Below are 15,340 nucleotides of genomic sequence, written 5' to 3'. Positions count from 1 at the left end.
TACTGTATTTGTCCTTACGTGACTGGCATATTTCATTGAGCATAATGTCTTCGAGATTCATCCATGTAGCATGTGTCAGAATTTCCTTTCTTTTTAAGGCTGAATGATGATACTCCATTATATGGACACACCACAGTTTATCCATTCATCTGTCCGTGGACACTGGCTTGTTCCCACCATTTGGCTGTTGTGGATGATGCTGTGAGACGTTGGGCTCTCAAAGGTGAGCCTCAGTTTCCTCTTCTGTGCTGCGCACCTGGCCAAGTTACTCCTCCCTGCGATGGAAGCTGCCTCGGCGGGCTCAGCAGCTCCTCGGGTGCCCATTCCACTCTAGCCTCACCCTCAGCTCCCCAAGCAGGGGTCATGCTCCCTTGTTGGAATGCTTTGTAGTTGCCAGTCCCTGGCCTTGTGACATCTGCAGACATTGCCCCAAGAGTTTCTGGGACCCCACAGAATTTTGACCAAAGGACTTGCTAGTTTGGTCTGGGGTCCTTGTTTAGCTAACACCAACCGCCTCTACTTCTATGTTGGGCAGGGTGGGAGTTGGAAAATACCCAGGACCCAGTTCAAGTCAAAGTCAGATGCACTTTGCTCAGCCCACTCAGCCCCAGGGTCCCGTTAACGAGCAACGAGGAATTTTATTTCCAAGATTAGTTTTGTCCCTAGAGGCACAGGCAGCAGCGATTCCTGCGTGTCCTGCCTATCTCAGGTACCTCGGTCTCTGGGCCTGGGGAGAGAGAAAGCGCACTACAACTCCCAGAGGTCCTCGGGCTCAGGGGGCGGCCCCGGCCCCCGCGCGGATGAATTGGACCCACCAACCGGAGCCCAGAGCGGGGCGGGGGCGGTGCCCGGGCGGGGCGGGGCGGGGCTGTGGGGAGGAGGCAGGCTTGCTGCGCCAAGGGCCAGTTGCGCGGAGAGCGCGGGGTTGGAGAGCCGCGCGTGCGGAGGGCCTCGGGCGGGCGCCGAGGGACCTCTCCGGGCCATGGGTAAGCAGCTCCTTGGCCTGTCCCGGGACGGGGCTGGCGGCCTCGTGGGGAGGGCGAGGTTGCCCTGCCAGGTGCCCTCCGGGCCCTCGTGGCCATCCGGGCCCCCAGGAGGGGCGGAGCGGGGCCGGGGGTGGACTCCGGGGCGAAGGCGCGGGCACCCTAGCCCCGCTGGGGCGCCAGCGCCCTCCACCCTACGCGGGAGGGGTGAGGCTGGGTGTCGGCGCTCACTCTTCGAAAAAAGGAGAGACAAAAAGTTTTGGCGGCCAGGGGCTTCCCGGACGTTTATCTCGAAACTCTTTTCGTCGTCTCTTGGCTGAAATTTACCAAGTCCTGTACGGTTCTGTCATCCCACTTCCTGCTGTGGTTTCAATCTCGAGCTGGTCTCAGCTAATTTGTTGTGACAGGCTGTCCGCAGCAGTTTCTCTGCCTCCCAGCCCCCATTTGCCCCCCCCCCCCCGCCCCGCCCCGTCACATCCCCGCGGTTCTCAGAACCCGCCGGCGCCGCCGAGAAGAGGCACCGGGGTCCCTGGGCGCGCGCGGGGCGCTTTCCACTGCGGCCGCCGTTTCCTGAAAGTGACTCTGCGCGGGTTTTGAAGAACTTGCTCAATGCACTTTGAAGAATCAACTGTTCCTCTTTCAGCAAAGGGGTGTTCTGATCCTTCGGCGGTTACCGGCTTCCCACCCCCTACCCTTTCTCTTTCTCTTTTCTCTTCCCTTTTTCTCTTTTCTTCTCTGTTCTCTCTTATTCTTGTCTCCTGTCCACCTTCCTCTGCCCCCCCCCCCCCGCCCCATCACTCCCGGGGCCGCCACCTAGTCCCTTCAGGAGACCCGAGGAAAGAGAAGACACAAGAAAGAGGACGATAGCAAAGAGGGAAGATAGCTCTTTCCTGCCGGGCGGGTGGGGGGGTGGGGGGGGTGGGGGTGGGGGTGAGCGAGAGAGTTGAAGCGCAGGCTGCGACCGTGCAAGGAGAGAGATGTTTGCCTTCGCGCTCAGCCGGAGCTGCGGAGTTTGGTGCATCTCGGTCCCTTCGCAGAGTGTCCGGGGGCGCCTTCAGGCGGGGTTCAGCCCCGCTGAAGTGGGTGGGGGGGTGGCGGGGCTCTCTAAGCGCCGGACTCTGAGGGTTCAGGGTGCAGGTCCGGGGGCACTGTGCTGGCCGGGTCCAGCGTCCCTTTGTTTTCGGCCGGTCCGCTGTCAGGGAGGGGTCCGCGGGGGCCGAGGGGAGGATTAACAGGTGCTTCTCGCCCCCCGCCGGAGCACCACTGTTGAGGGAGTCAGCATCTCTGTGCCTACATGCCCCCTGGGGCAAAGGAGGGGTAGGAGATAGTGACTAGAGAGTCTAGCGCCCAGAGTGGAGTTCCATACTCCGCCGGAGCCCTGGGGACCCGTCTGGGGTGTGTGGAACATAGAGTGGCAGAGGTAGAAAGGACCTCAGGGGATCAGTCCCTCTTCCTTTGATTTACAGGTGGAGAAACTGAGGCTTAGAGTGAGTTCTGGCAGTGAGAGGGAGGCAGACCTCCCAAGACCTCTCCCCTCCCCCTTGCCCTCCTGTTACCTGATGGTAGGCCAGGGGCTGCCCACACTCCCTCTTAGCCCCCTGGGGTCTCTACCAGGAGGGTGGAAACGCTGAAAGGCTATGGAGTGCCCCCTGGCAGGAGTTAGGCAGCCTTCCTCATGTCCTGGCTGTGTCTCTACTCGTGGGTCATGTCTTGGACAAGTCACTGAACCCAGTTTCTCCCTAGGTGGAATGGGAACACAAACTTAAAGTTCATGGGGACCTAGGAGACAGTCCTTACATGGAGCCGTTACTGTTATCAAATACCACCCAGACTTGGGGGGGGGGGGGACAGTGGGTATTCAGCCTATCCTGGCATAGGGTCTTTTAGGACATACCAGAGCTGACTAAAGGGGGACAAGAGTCCTAGTGCGGTTAGGAGACGGTAGTCTCACATTTGGAGCCCCCATGCCACCTACCTTTCTATATTTCTCTCAAGACTGTCATCTTGGCCCCAGCTGCTCTCAAACCCCGTTTTCCTGTGCCCCAGCTGAGACACTGAGGCAGGGCTGGGGCAGAAGCTGCACCCTTCGGGGGTCCCTTGTCCGGCTCATGCGTCCTCAGCCCTTGGCAGTCCTCCCTCCCCAAACTGCCCACTGGAGAAAGCTCCGCACCGAGACTTTGCCAGGCAGCCAGCTCCTGGGCCACAGAGTGGACTGGCGGCCTCAAAGGCTGTCTTTGTTTCAGCTCCGGCTCAAACTAAGAGAAACTTAAGCCAACAACTTCAGGCGAGGTGGGGCTAGGCGAGGTGGGGCAGTTTCTGCTGGTTGTTATTGGGCTGCTGTTACCATTATTGTCGTAATTGACGCAATTGATGCAGTGCTCCCAGTGGGTGACTTTTCATGAAAGGAAGTGTTGCTTCCTTCCCATCACACCAAGGGTGAGTGGGGCGGGGCAGGGCAAGAGAAAGAGAGAGAAGAGGAGAGGAGAGAGATATAAGTGGTGCGGTCTGGCACTGGGTCTCTGACGGGCTCTATGGCTTTGAACTAGTCACAGCCCAAGCCCCTCTCTGGGGTATCAGGAGCATCTGAGATCACGTGGTCTTACTGCATCCATGTGGTTGTTTATGGAGCACTTGTTCCAGGCCTCACGCTGCTCTGGACAGTGAGATACAGTGGGGAGTGAGCAGCACAGGCAGATCTCGGATCCCACTGAGGGGCGTGGGTACACACACACTTGTCTGTGGTTTGTGTCGGAAGCCTTGTTTCTTTGTCCTGCTTAGAACATCGGGCCCATGGGGGTCTAGCACACCCACCCATGAAAGGGATACCGTAGTACAGAAGCAGTGGCTGACTTGATAAAAGATGCAGCTCTGTGGAGCAGAGCCCCTTCCCACTCTTACCTGATTTCAGCTTGTCAGCAGAAGCCAGACTTTTTAGCAGATTAATAGGAGTGGTGTGATGGGAGATTGCTTCTTTCAGGGAGAGAAGCAAGCTTGCACCCTTTGGGCAGATAAGGAGCTTGGCGTCTCCCTGTTTCCATTAAAAAGTCCAGATCTCAGAGCTCAGTTTTGGGACGGTCAGACTGCTCTGGTTCTGAATCCCAGCTTTGCCACTAGTAAGCTGGGTGACTTCAGGCAAGTGATGAACCTCTCGGATCCTCATGTATTGTATCTGTAAAAGGGGAGAGATAGAACCCACTGGGTGGCTGGGAAGATTCAGTGAAGCGGTGTACAAAAATGCCTAGTCCACGGCCTGGCAGAGCACTGAGCTGAGTTGGTGGAGTGTATGATTTGGAAAGGGAAGTAAGGAATCTCTTGAGAACAAGTAGACTCCAGGGAGCGTCCTCTTTTGGAGTTAGTGACTGAAACTAACCTCTTCACTGCTGTGGTTTCAGGAGCTGGGGTTTAAGCTTGGACTTTAACACAAGCCATGGAGTTAAACAGATCAGATTCCTAATACCAGAAGGGCTTTGGGCAGCACGCCACCCCCAAGCACCCTGCCACCCCTGTTCACTCCCCAGTGAGGCACGGAGTCACAAGGGCCCAAGGGCTCAACTCCTGGCCCAACCAGCAGCCTCCTGTTCTCTTCCCAACAGTGAGAGGAGGAAACAACAGAGACTGTGGAGCCAAGTCCTGCTGTAGATTATCAAAGCTTTTCTCACACTGTCATCTAGCTGCCCAAAACACAAGGAGTAAGCTCAACAGAAAGCACACAGGGCCTTTAAGAAGGAACGTCTGAGGATAGCAAAGGGAGACCTGAATCTGGGGAGACATGTGGTCCTGAAAAAAGGAAGGTGCCATATCAGAAAGGTGTTCTCTTTCTTCAAAGTAATTTCTAAGTTTAAATGCAATTCAACCAAAACCCCAGTTTTTTTTTTTTTTTTAAGGGAATGTGACAGATTATCCTGAAGTTCACGTAATTATTTAAAAAGAGTAATGATGGGGGACTTGCCCTCTGGATAGTCAGTTGTTTTACAGTTAAAACAGCATGCATGAGTACTGGCATTCCACAGTGAAGGAAACAGTAGAAAATTCCAGAAACGGTTTCAGGTGTGTTCCTTTCGTTGTTATTTAGAGAGAGAGAGAGAGCTTGAGCACATAAATCAGGGAGAGGCAGAGAGAGAGGGAGAGGGAATCCCAAGCAGGCTCTGTACTGTCAGCACAGAGCCCGATGTGGGGCTGGATCTCATGAACGGTGAGATCGTGACCTGAGCCAAAATCAAGAGTCTGACCGCTTAGCTGACTGAACCACCCTGGCACCCCTCCTATAAATTCCTTATAAACCTTTAGATTACGGGGAGAGTAGCATTTCAAATCACTGGGGGAAGGGCATCACTCAGTCAATATTGGGACATGTAACTGTTGGGGGGAAATGTGATTAGATCCCCATCTCATACCTTATAGATTCCAGCTGTGTTCACAGTAAACAATGAAATCATCATCATCATTATTGTCATTATTGCTTCCTGGATGGAAAAAGCCATGTCTGAATGACATTCCTTTGACCAGCAGTGGTTTTCTTGCAAGTTGGATCCACCTTCCCATTACAGTGGGGCATCTGAGGCTTTGTGGCGATAGCAGGACAGTAACTCAGAGGTTCCTGGGCAGCAGCAGTCACTCAGGAGCAGGTGGGACTCTTCTGCCTCTGCAGGCTGGATGTGGTTGGGAGACTGGGATGGCCGGTCCCCGAGCCTCTTTCCTCCCCTGCAGAGCCGGGAGAGCAGCCCAGCCCTTCCTCAGAGCACTGGAAGGTATGGGAGCTGGGAACCTGGCAGGCAGGGGAACCCACCTGTCACCTGTGGCAGGGGTTTCACACTTAGTTTTCCTAGCAGAACCCTCTTCCAAATGAAGATGATCTAGAACCCTGGGGTTCCATGACTTGGGGTAGCCAGGGACAGGACAGAGGGCACCCTGGAGAAGGAGGGAGAGGACTGTCCTCTCCCTCAGCTGAGGCTGTGGAAGTGGGGCCCAGAAGGCCCTGCCAGGCAGAGAGCATGCTAGCCTGGTTGGGAGAGAGTGGAGGCTGAGTTCATTTGGGGACTCAGCTGGACACAGAGATAAAGAGAGTGTTTCCCTTTGTGGCTCTAGGCAAGAGCTCTAATCCTTTTCCTGTCTGGGGTTAAACGGCTCAGATTGGTGACCTCCTTTCCAGGTAACTTGAGTGCCTGGCTCCAGGAGATTTTCCCCTCAGTGTGGCCCAGGCAGAGCTCACCAATTCTGGAACCAAGCAGAAGGGATAGAGCTCCTCTGGCCCAGTGGCTCTCAAATTGTCTGCCCCCTTTAAGATCCCTTGGGGAGCTTTAAACTGATGCCCCTGCAGAACCTTAAATCAGACTGGGGGTGGGGGACACAGTCACCAATGTCTTTAAAACGCTCCCTGGTGATTCTAATGGGTACTGATCCTACCACTTTATTTTTCTGCAGCTGAGGGCAGCCACTTACAAGGGTCACATACCAAGTTTGTAGGAAGGCTCCAGTGAGAAGCCCCAGGATCACCACATGTAGGGACTCCGGGTGGAGAGAGTCCTTTGATGCTGAGAAGCTGAGCAAGCAGGAAAGAAGGCAGAGAGGGTGTGAAGACAGGTGGAGAGGGGCGCCTGGGTGGCTCAGTTGGTTAAGGGCCCGACTTCAGCTCAGGTCACGATCTTGCAGTCTGTGAGTTCGAGCCCTGCATCGGGGCTCCGTTGACAGCTTGGAGCCTGGAGCCTACTTCAAATTCTGTGTCTCCCTCTCTCTCTGCCCCTTCCCCATTCGCACTCTGTCTCTGTCTTTCAAAAATGAACAAATGTTAAAAAGGAAAAAGGACAGGTGGAGAGGGCAGGAGGGCAGGGAGAAGAGCTGGGGAAAGTGGCTGTGCCCGTGACCTGGCCCGTGGACTTTAGGAATTCAGGGAGAGTGGCCAAAGGACTCCAGGGTCTTTCCCATTTCACAGAAGGGAAGACTGAGGCATAGAGTCACCAAGAACTTGGTTGGAAAGGGCATCAGTTGGGGAGGTGGGGGCAGGTCAGTTGTTAACACCTGGTTATTTCTGGATATTGACCATGTCTTGGTTGGTCAGAAGCCAGCCTGAGAAGAAGGCCTGAGTGCCTTTCTCTTTGACAAGCCTTAGGATTGGTTTCTCTTCCAGGCTTATTTGGACTTCTCATCAAGGCTTTTTAAATGCTGGTGATGACAACAGCAACCACGATGGTGGCAAGGCCAGGCCACTTGAATTGGTGGTCACACAGACCTTACTTTGAACCCTGGTCTCCCAGGGAGCTCCCAGCTTCTCTGGCTTCAGTTTCCCCTCTTTAAAAGGAGATCCCTGGGGCGCCTGGGTGGCTCAGTCGGTTAAGCGGCCGACTTTGGCTGAGGTCATGATCTCGCGGTCCGTGAGTTCGAGCCCCGCGTTGGGCTCTGTGCTGACAGCTCAGAGCCTGGAGCCTGTTTCGGATTCTGTGTCTCCCTCTCTCTGACCCTCCCCCATTCATGCTCTGTCTCTCTCTGTCTCAAAAATAAATAAACGTTAAAAAAAATTAAAAAAAAAATAAATAAAAATAAAAGGAGATCCCTCCTGGAGGCCCCTCCGTGGCTCAGTCAGTTAAGCATCCGACTTCTGCTCAGGTCATGATCTTCGTTCACGAGTTTGAGTCCCACATCGGGCTCTGTGCCAACAGCCTGGAGCCTGCTTTGGATTCTATGTCTCCCTGTCTCTGCCCTTCCTCTGTTCACACTCTCTCTCTCTCAAAAATAAATAAAAACATTAAAAAGAAAAAAAAAAAAACTAAATGAGATCCCTCCTGAGGGCACCTGGGTGGCTCAGTCAGTTAAGTGCCTGACTCTTGATTTGGGCTCAGGTCGTGGTCTCACAGTGGTGAGATCGAGCCCCACGTCGGGATTCTCTCTCTCTTCCCCCTTCTCTGCCCCTTCCCCGCTCACGTGTGTGCACGCATACCGTCTCTCTGTCTCTCTAAATAAACGCTTTTTAAAAAAATGAGCTCCCCTCTGGGACTAAATAAGAGAACACACGTGGAAGAGCCAGGGACCCGTGTGGCACAAGCGAGTAGTTGCAAGCAGGGTGAAGCTTCCATGAGCGACCACCGAAGGGCACACCATCCCGTGGCCAGAGGTTCTGGCCTCGTGGGCCACGCTGGTGTGGGTTTGTTGTCATGGCGATTCTTTTTCTCTCCAGGACAGAAAGGGGAGCTCGTAGGTGCCCAGTGGTAAGGATTTCCTGAGCTGGAGCAAACCGGGAAAATGGGAGCGTTCATACTAGGTTAACAAAAAGGAAGAGAAGGTTAGAAAGAAGGGGAGATCCAAAGCCCGGGGCTCCTGGTCTGAGGTGCACTGCCAGCTTGTCAGAGGGCTGGAGGCGGTTTCCAGTGTTTTTTGCAGGGACACGGGTGTTGTGCCCTTGGAACTATCAGCTTGTGGCTGCCCTTGGTAAAGTCGAGCGCCTCCCTCCCTCCATGCACGTTGTTGTGAGACACGCTCCTTCTCACTGAAACCCGGCGCCTACTGTGTGGCTTCACTGAATTGTCAGGAAGCCACATGCGCAGTGGGCAGTTCAGTCCGGATGGCTGTGAGTGGCCGAGGGTGCCCAGCGGAGCAAGATGGTTGTGCTAGGCTGGGGGCTGGGAAGGGCCACCCACAAGAAGTGGCTTGTCAGGTGAGACCCTTGCAGGTGACAGAAGCAAGTGGCCTAATGAGGGACAGTTAGCCCTCTGCCGATGCTCATAGAAAGGTCAGATGTTTCATAAACAGGAGCTTCTAGGCTTCTCGATTATTCCTGGAGGATCCAAGCACCCGCTGTGGTGCTCTTGGGCTCACAAACGTGGGAACCTCTGCAGCTTTCCCAGTTGGGCTGAGGTGCTGTGAAAACGCTCTGCCTGAATGTGGGGCAGGTTTTGGAGACAGGGTTTCCCTGAGCACCATGGCCCGACCTTACTCTCCTCTGACGTGACCCCAGGGTGGTTTAAATTTTCCTTCAAAGGATGTGGGGAGCTGGCTGGAACAGAGGAAGGAACAGCAGCAGGTGTGGGGCTCAGTCGGAGGTGAGCCTGGCAGAGAGGAGGGAGAGCAGAGTTGGCCACCAGGGTGAGCCCACAGGTGTGTGTACAGGGCCAGCCTGTGTGCAGCCAGGGACCAGGAGGCAGGGGACACTTTGCCGAAGGAAGGGGAGGACTCGCTCCACACCTGGTGGTTCAGATGGGGGATGGGAGGACCTGCCATCTCTCCCAGAGGACCTCTCCTCACTGCCGGTTCTTCTTGCCTGCGTCTCAAGTGCTCTCTCTCCCCCCCTCCCCCACCCCTTCCCCTTCCCCTCTTTGCAGCACCTCCTGTCAAAGGGAAAAGGAAACAGTCAGAGGAGGGTGATCCCCTAGACCCATCTGTGTCCCCTCAACGCGATGGTGAACAGAGCAGGAGCCAGAGCCCCATCCATCTGGAGGTGAGTTGGGCGACCCCTGGGGGCCTCTTCCCTGCCCCTCCCCCCCTCACCTGTGCACAGCCTCCCAGGTGAACTTCGGGACTCCCCAAGCTTTCAGGAGGATGTGTTCCCCACGCTCCAGTCTGCTGAGCCGGGCCCAGCCCTCAGGTGTGGGGAGCTGGGAGCCAGGGACAGGAAGATCCTCCCGTGACCCATGGCAGGGGTTTCAGACTTAGTTTTCCTGGCAGAATCCTCTTATCAAATGAAGATGTGCCTGGAGCCCTGATGAATGAAACCGATAAAAGCACTGTTTTAAGATGTAAAACCACGTGTACATCCGTGCATCCCTCCAAGTTTTCAGCGTGGGTATTAGAGTCCCTCAGCGAGATCACTAAGGCCATTTCGGTGAGCAGGGTCTGAGAGGGAGCCGTGGGCGACCCAGCGGAGCATTGGCCTGAACGTCCATTCATCTTGGCCGTTTGCTTTGGTGGCACAGCCTGGAGTAAAAATCCTGATTCACGTAGAAGAGTAGTTGCAAATGGTAACGGTTTTTCACAGCTTGCGCGGAAGAGCTGCCGAGGGAGTGCCTTCATTCTGAGGCCTGCACAAGACCAGCTGCCTTGGTCTCCAGTGCGTCACAGTTTCATAGGCGACGCATGAGTTTGCGTGCCATTCATTATCGGAGGTCTTCGTTCAGTGTCAGAAACACTGAAACGGTACTTGAATAGAATGTTTTGGGAATGCACAGCTGTCTGTACTGTTCTAGGCCCTCATGGTTTACATCCTTCTGGTGTTTGGGGCCTCCCCATCCAGGACCTGGGAGCTGTCTGCTCTCCAAGCCCTGAGCCCCAGCTCAACCATACCCCACTGCCCTGAGCCACCAGCCAAATGAATACCATCAGCAGACACTGCCCCTCTGGAAGCAGGAACCGAACGTCCTGACAGAAGTGTGTCAGGAACCCAGGATAGGGCTTCACCACCCTAAATTCAGCACGCAGACTGGCAGCTCAGAGAGGCAGGCCACCACAGCAATGGCTCAGTGGACACAGGACCCTGCAGTGCCAGAAAACACCAAGCACCTTTGCTCCTTCGGCTTGGGGACTCTGAGCCTGCCACCAGGAGCTCACAGTCTGGTAGAGGAGCTGAGACACAGATAGAACAAATCCAGAGCAAGATAGAGAAGTGCTCTGTGCCTGGAGAGAGGCCTGGGGAGCTGCAGGGCTGCTCCTATGGCTGTCTCTGGAGCTGGGCCTCTGGGGACCCTGACTTGGGGTCCTGGGTACTAACAGCTGACAACTGCGTCTTTCTCATGCCAAGAGACAAATCACTCCAGCCCAGAGCCGTAAGCTGGATGCTGGGAGCCTGCTCCCTCCTATGGGAGCCATTCCTGCGGTTGGGGACCACACGCTTCATTCCTCCCCAGCAGCCAGTGGCTCCGCCTGTCCCCGGCCACCCACCAACTGGGGGCTCATCCCAATGCCTCCTGTTCTTTCCCCAGGACTCCCCCGAGGCAGGCGGGGAGCGGGAGGAGGACCAGGAGCGGGAGGAGGAGCAGGCCTTCCTGGTCAGCCTCTACAAGTTCATGAAGGAGCGACACACGCCCATCGAGAGGGTGCCCCATCTCGGCTTCAAGCAGAGTGCGTCCCTGGGGTGCAGGCAGGGAGGGGGAGCCTGGCAGGGGATCCCATCCAGGTAGGGTGTCAGGGCAGGCACCTCCACTCTGGACACCCCTGGGTGATGCCAGCCCACAGAAAGGGCACCCCCCTCCAGGCACAGGGCTGCAGTGGGTGGGGCCGGATCTCTGTCCTCCTTGGCCACTGGACTGCCAGTGCACAGGGCCTAGTCCACCCATCCATTGCAGTGGCCCTGTCTGGGTGTGTGCTGGTTCTGTGCCTGCCTGACAGGTCCACGGGAATGGGCTGCTGGTTGTGCCCTCCCCCTACAGAGGCTGACAGGGGCCCTGCCCTCTCTTTTCTCCAGTTAACCTGTGGAAGATCTACAAAGCAGTGGAGAAGTTGGGGGCCTATGAGATGGTAAGGAGGCACCTCTGGGTCCTTGCCATGCTGCATCTCCCAGGCCTTCCCCACTGCACCCTGTGGGGTCCTGGGGAGGAAGGGCCTTGTCCCCACCTCCAGATAGGAGGCAGAGGCAGGGTCCCAAATCCCGCCCCTTCCCTAGCTCTCCTGCATGCTGTGTGCTGTGGGGGAAGAGGGCCTGCCTTGCCGGCTTGGACTTTGCTGCTCAAAGCAAGTTTTCCTGTCTTCCCATCTGTTCTGTCTTCCTCGTGCTCCCCTTGCCTGGAAAGCTGCTGGGGCCAGCAGCCAGGCAGTGGCCCCTGGGAGGGAGGGCTGGCTAGCGGCCAGGCGAGTCCCTTCCCAGCTCCCCGCCACCACTGCTGGGGGAGAAGCAGCTGCAAAACTGCAGTCCCTGTCCCTGTCCAGTGGGGACCTGGAGCTTCCAGGACTCCACCAGCAGGGGAGGGTGTGCCGGTCGTGCCCTCATGAGGTGCCCTTTTAGGTGACTGGCCGCCGCCTCTGGAAGAACGTGTACGACGAGCTGGGGGGCAGCCCGGGCAGCACCAGCGCAGCCACGTGCACACGCCGCCACTACGAGAGGTACGGGGGCCCGGGCCCGGGTGAGACTGCCTGCAGGACACCTTGGCCCTCACCTCGGGGCGGGGCGGGGCAGAGCAGGACCTGGGGGCAGGGGGCGGGGGGGGGGGGGGCGGGTGGTGGCGAGCAGGACGTCCACACCTCCCACTGGACGTACAAGCCTGAGCTGCCTGTACCGCATTCATCACCGTCCAGGCCCAGCTCGGCCACACCGAGCGCCTTCTGAGCCAGATGAGGGAGAGAGGTGGGAGGTGTGGCACGTGCCTGCCAGGCTGGCCTCCTGGTGGACACGCTGTGCTCCTGCTCAGGCTGGTGCTCCCATACGTGCGGCACCTGAAGGGGGAGGACGACAAGCCGCTGCCCCCTTCCAAGCCCAGGAAGCAATACAAGATGGCCAAGGAGCCCCGCGGGGATGACGGGGCCCCTGAGAAGCCGAAGAAGGCCAAGGAGGAGAAGCGGTTAGACCAAGTAAGCTCTGAGCCTGCCCAGGCCACCAGCTGTCCCCAGGCCTCCCTGTCCCCTGGTCCCCTGCCAAACACCTCCATCTTACCACCTACGTCATGGCCGCAGAGCACTTTGCCCAGGATAGCCAGAACCTACTCTGACGGCAGATCCGTGGGGGGCTCCAGGGTCATGGTTGTGCCAGTTCAAATGAGAGGCCCTGTGGGGTCTGAACTCCAGCCCGCACCTCATTCACCAGGCTCTGTGTCCTGATACCATGCTGTGCCCGTTCAGAGGACAGGAGACCGTTTGAAAATTTTTCACAAAGGTGCTGGAAGAGTGAACAGAGGCTCTTGGGACCCCTCTGTGACTCTGCTCCCCAGGGCCCCCAGGTCAGGGTATGTGGCTCACACCCAGCCCTGAGGCATGAACTTTTCTCATTCCAGATGATGCCAGGAAAGACCAAGACAGATGCTGCCACGGACCTGGCACAGCTTCCTAGCCAGGAGCCCCCCAGGGATGGCACAGAACAGCCAGGCCCAGCCCTGGGCACCTCTCTGCCCTTCGTGGGTGCCAGCAGCTGCCCTGAGGCCTACAAGCGGCTCCTGTCCAGCTTCTACTGCAAAGGAACGCATGGCATCATGTCACCACTGGCCAAAAAGAAGCTCCTGGCCCAGGTGAGCAAGGCGGAGGCCTTGCAGTGCCAGGAGGAGGGCTGTCGCCACGGGGCAGGCAGCCCTAATGGGGACCCCCAGGCATCCCCAGCTGTTCACCTCTCTGAAAGTCCTCAGAGCCCAGGAAAGCCAGCTGAGAACTCCAGGCACCGGCTGACCCCTCAGGAGGGATTACAGGCACCTGGGGGCAGCCTCAGGGAGGAGGCTCTGGCCGGTCCTCGCCTGCCAGCCCCCATCTTCACTGGCTGTTTCCATGCGTACCCCACCGAGGTGCTGAAGCCCGTCAGCCAGCACCCCCGGGACTTCTTCCCCAGCCTTAAAGATGGGGCGCTATTGGGGCCCCCTGGCAAAGAGGAGGGCCTGCTGGTCAAAGAGCCCCAGTTGGTGTGGGGCGGGGATGCCAACCGCCCGTCTGCATTCCATAAAGGCAGCTCGAGAAAGGGCAGCCCCTACCCCAAGCCCAAAGCCTGCTGGGTGTCCCCCATGGCCAAGGTCTCTGCCGAGAGCCCTGCACCCCCACCTACCTTCCCTAGCATCCCAGGCCTGAGCAACAAGCGCAGCCTGGAAGAAGAGGGCTTTGCCCATGGTGGCAAAAAACTGCGGGCAGTGTCTCCCTTTCTTAAGGAGGTGGACGCCAAGGAGTGCGGGGCCAAATCCGTGGGGTCCGGCTTGGCCGTGTCCTGCCTGCTGGGCCCAGCGCTGGGGCCCACCCTCCCCGAGGCCTACAGGGGCACCATGCTGCGTTGCCCGCTGAACTTTGCCAGCACCCCGGACCACTTAAAGGGCCAAGCCACACTCCCCTTCAGCCCCCTGGTCATCCCTACCTTTCCGGCCCACTTCCTAGCCACTACAGCGCCCTCCCCCATGGCCACCGGTCTGATGCACTTCCCCCCGGCATCCTTCGACAGTGCCCTTCGCCACAGACTTTGCCCAGCCTCGTCTGCATGGCACGTGCCACCTGCCACAACCTATGCAGCACCCCACTTCTTCCACCTCAACACCAAGCTTTAGGTCTGAGCCCACGGGGCTGTGCCGTGCTGTGCAGGGTCTGAAGTGGCCTGAGACGGGGAGGCACTGCCGGGGGTCTGGGCTGGAGCCTCTTCCCCGGGAGAGCTTGGCTGTGCCCAATGCAGGAACGTGCCCCCTGTCTGGGCAGCCTGGCACAGAGAGGGAGGCAGCGGGAAAACTGGGTTTGTCTCAAGGAAGCAGCCCAAGCCTGCGGGGCCGTGGGAGAAGACGGTGCTGGGCTGGCAGCTCCCAGCTAGGTCCCCGGAGCAGAAGCCAGGAACGTGGTGAAGGGCCAAGGAGCTGGGTAGCAGTTTGAGGTATGCAGGCTGCCCATGGAAAATCCAATAAAAGACCAATGCGGATCCACCAAGCCCTGAGGTGTGCATGGTTTGGACCTTCACAGGGGCAGGTGAGGCTGCGGCGTGTTCGTGGATGGAGGCGTTGGTGACAGGGCTGGGGGAGCCAAGGAGAGAGACCTACCTTGCATCCACTCAGACCCAAAATGCCTCCACCCCCGCCGAAGAGCAGGGGGTCAAGTGTCCTGTTCATAATTCAGCAGGCTGCAATATTCATCCTGTGCTTTCTGTCCACTTTCATAGTAGAGTCTCAGGGCAACTGCCTGTCAGGTGGGGGTCTGAGGCTCTGAGAGGGCTGGTGACTTGCCCTGGTTCCCCCAGGTAGTGACTGAGCAGAGCTAGCCACTTGGGTGTGATTCGAGTACTCAGAGCTAAACCACAGGACCCCAAACCATGAACAGCAGGAAGAGCCCTGGGGGCCAAGGGTGTGAGCAGGGAATCTGATTGGTCTGTCCTGGTGGTGGACTTACAGAACCTGCTGCTCAATCCTCCCAGTGAGCCCTCTCACCTGCCCAGGGGTGGCCCAGGAGGTTCCCGATTTGGGTAGGCACCTAGAGGGGAAGGGGAGTGAAGGGAGCAGAATCTTGGCCTGGGGATCTGTGTTCATTAGATACGGTTGTTCTGGGGGCTCAGACCCTGCAGCCTAAACAACCTCCTTGCTAAAGGCTCAGTTTGGGAAGCTGTGTCAGTAGGAGGGAGGGCAGGAGGGCCCCTTTCAGAGGCTTCCCGCTCCTCCCCAGGCTGCCTGGCACAGTAACCTGCTGAGCTTCACGTGTTCCTGCAAAGGCAGTGCTGCTCCAGAATGCAGGGATGGTAGGGGTGGGGGCCAGGCCCCCAACTTCCAGCCTCCAGCGTCAGATTG

At 57.5% G+C, this 15,340-nt stretch overlaps 1 protein-coding gene across 2 annotated transcripts; it reads left to right on the top strand.

Annotated features, from left to right (window-relative positions):
* Nucleotides 1-866: 866 nt before the first annotated feature.
* Nucleotides 867-14,490, top strand: ARID5A (AT-rich interaction domain 5A). Of its 2 annotated transcripts, XM_040496636.1 has the most exons (7): nucleotides 867-986; nucleotides 9,293-9,408; nucleotides 10,886-11,024; nucleotides 11,368-11,420; nucleotides 11,905-12,002; nucleotides 12,308-12,467; nucleotides 12,887-14,490. In XM_040496636.1, the coding sequence occupies exons 1-7, from the start codon at nucleotides 983-985 to the stop codon at nucleotides 14,123-14,125; spliced, it is 1,809 nt and encodes a 602-aa protein (XP_040352570.1). In that variant the 5' UTR covers nucleotides 867-982; the 3' UTR covers nucleotides 14,126-14,490. The 2 variants fall into 2 exon arrangements, with proteins under 2 accessions (XP_040352570.1, XP_040352571.1); XM_040496637.1 differs by lacking the exons at nucleotides 867-986; nucleotides 10,886-11,024 and having other exon boundaries at nucleotides 9,295-9,408.
* The last annotated feature ends 850 nt before the right edge of the window (nucleotides 14,491-15,340 follow it).

The sequence above is a fragment of the Herpailurus yagouaroundi genome, unplaced genomic scaffold, assembly GCF_014898765.1.
Source record: "Herpailurus yagouaroundi ecotype Mexico unplaced genomic scaffold, PumYag 188, whole genome shotgun sequence".
Taxonomy (NCBI): Eukaryota; Metazoa; Chordata; class Mammalia; order Carnivora; family Felidae; genus Herpailurus; species Herpailurus yagouaroundi.
Note: the sequence above shows the minus strand (reverse complement) of the source record. Positions and strands in the feature narration are given on the sequence as shown.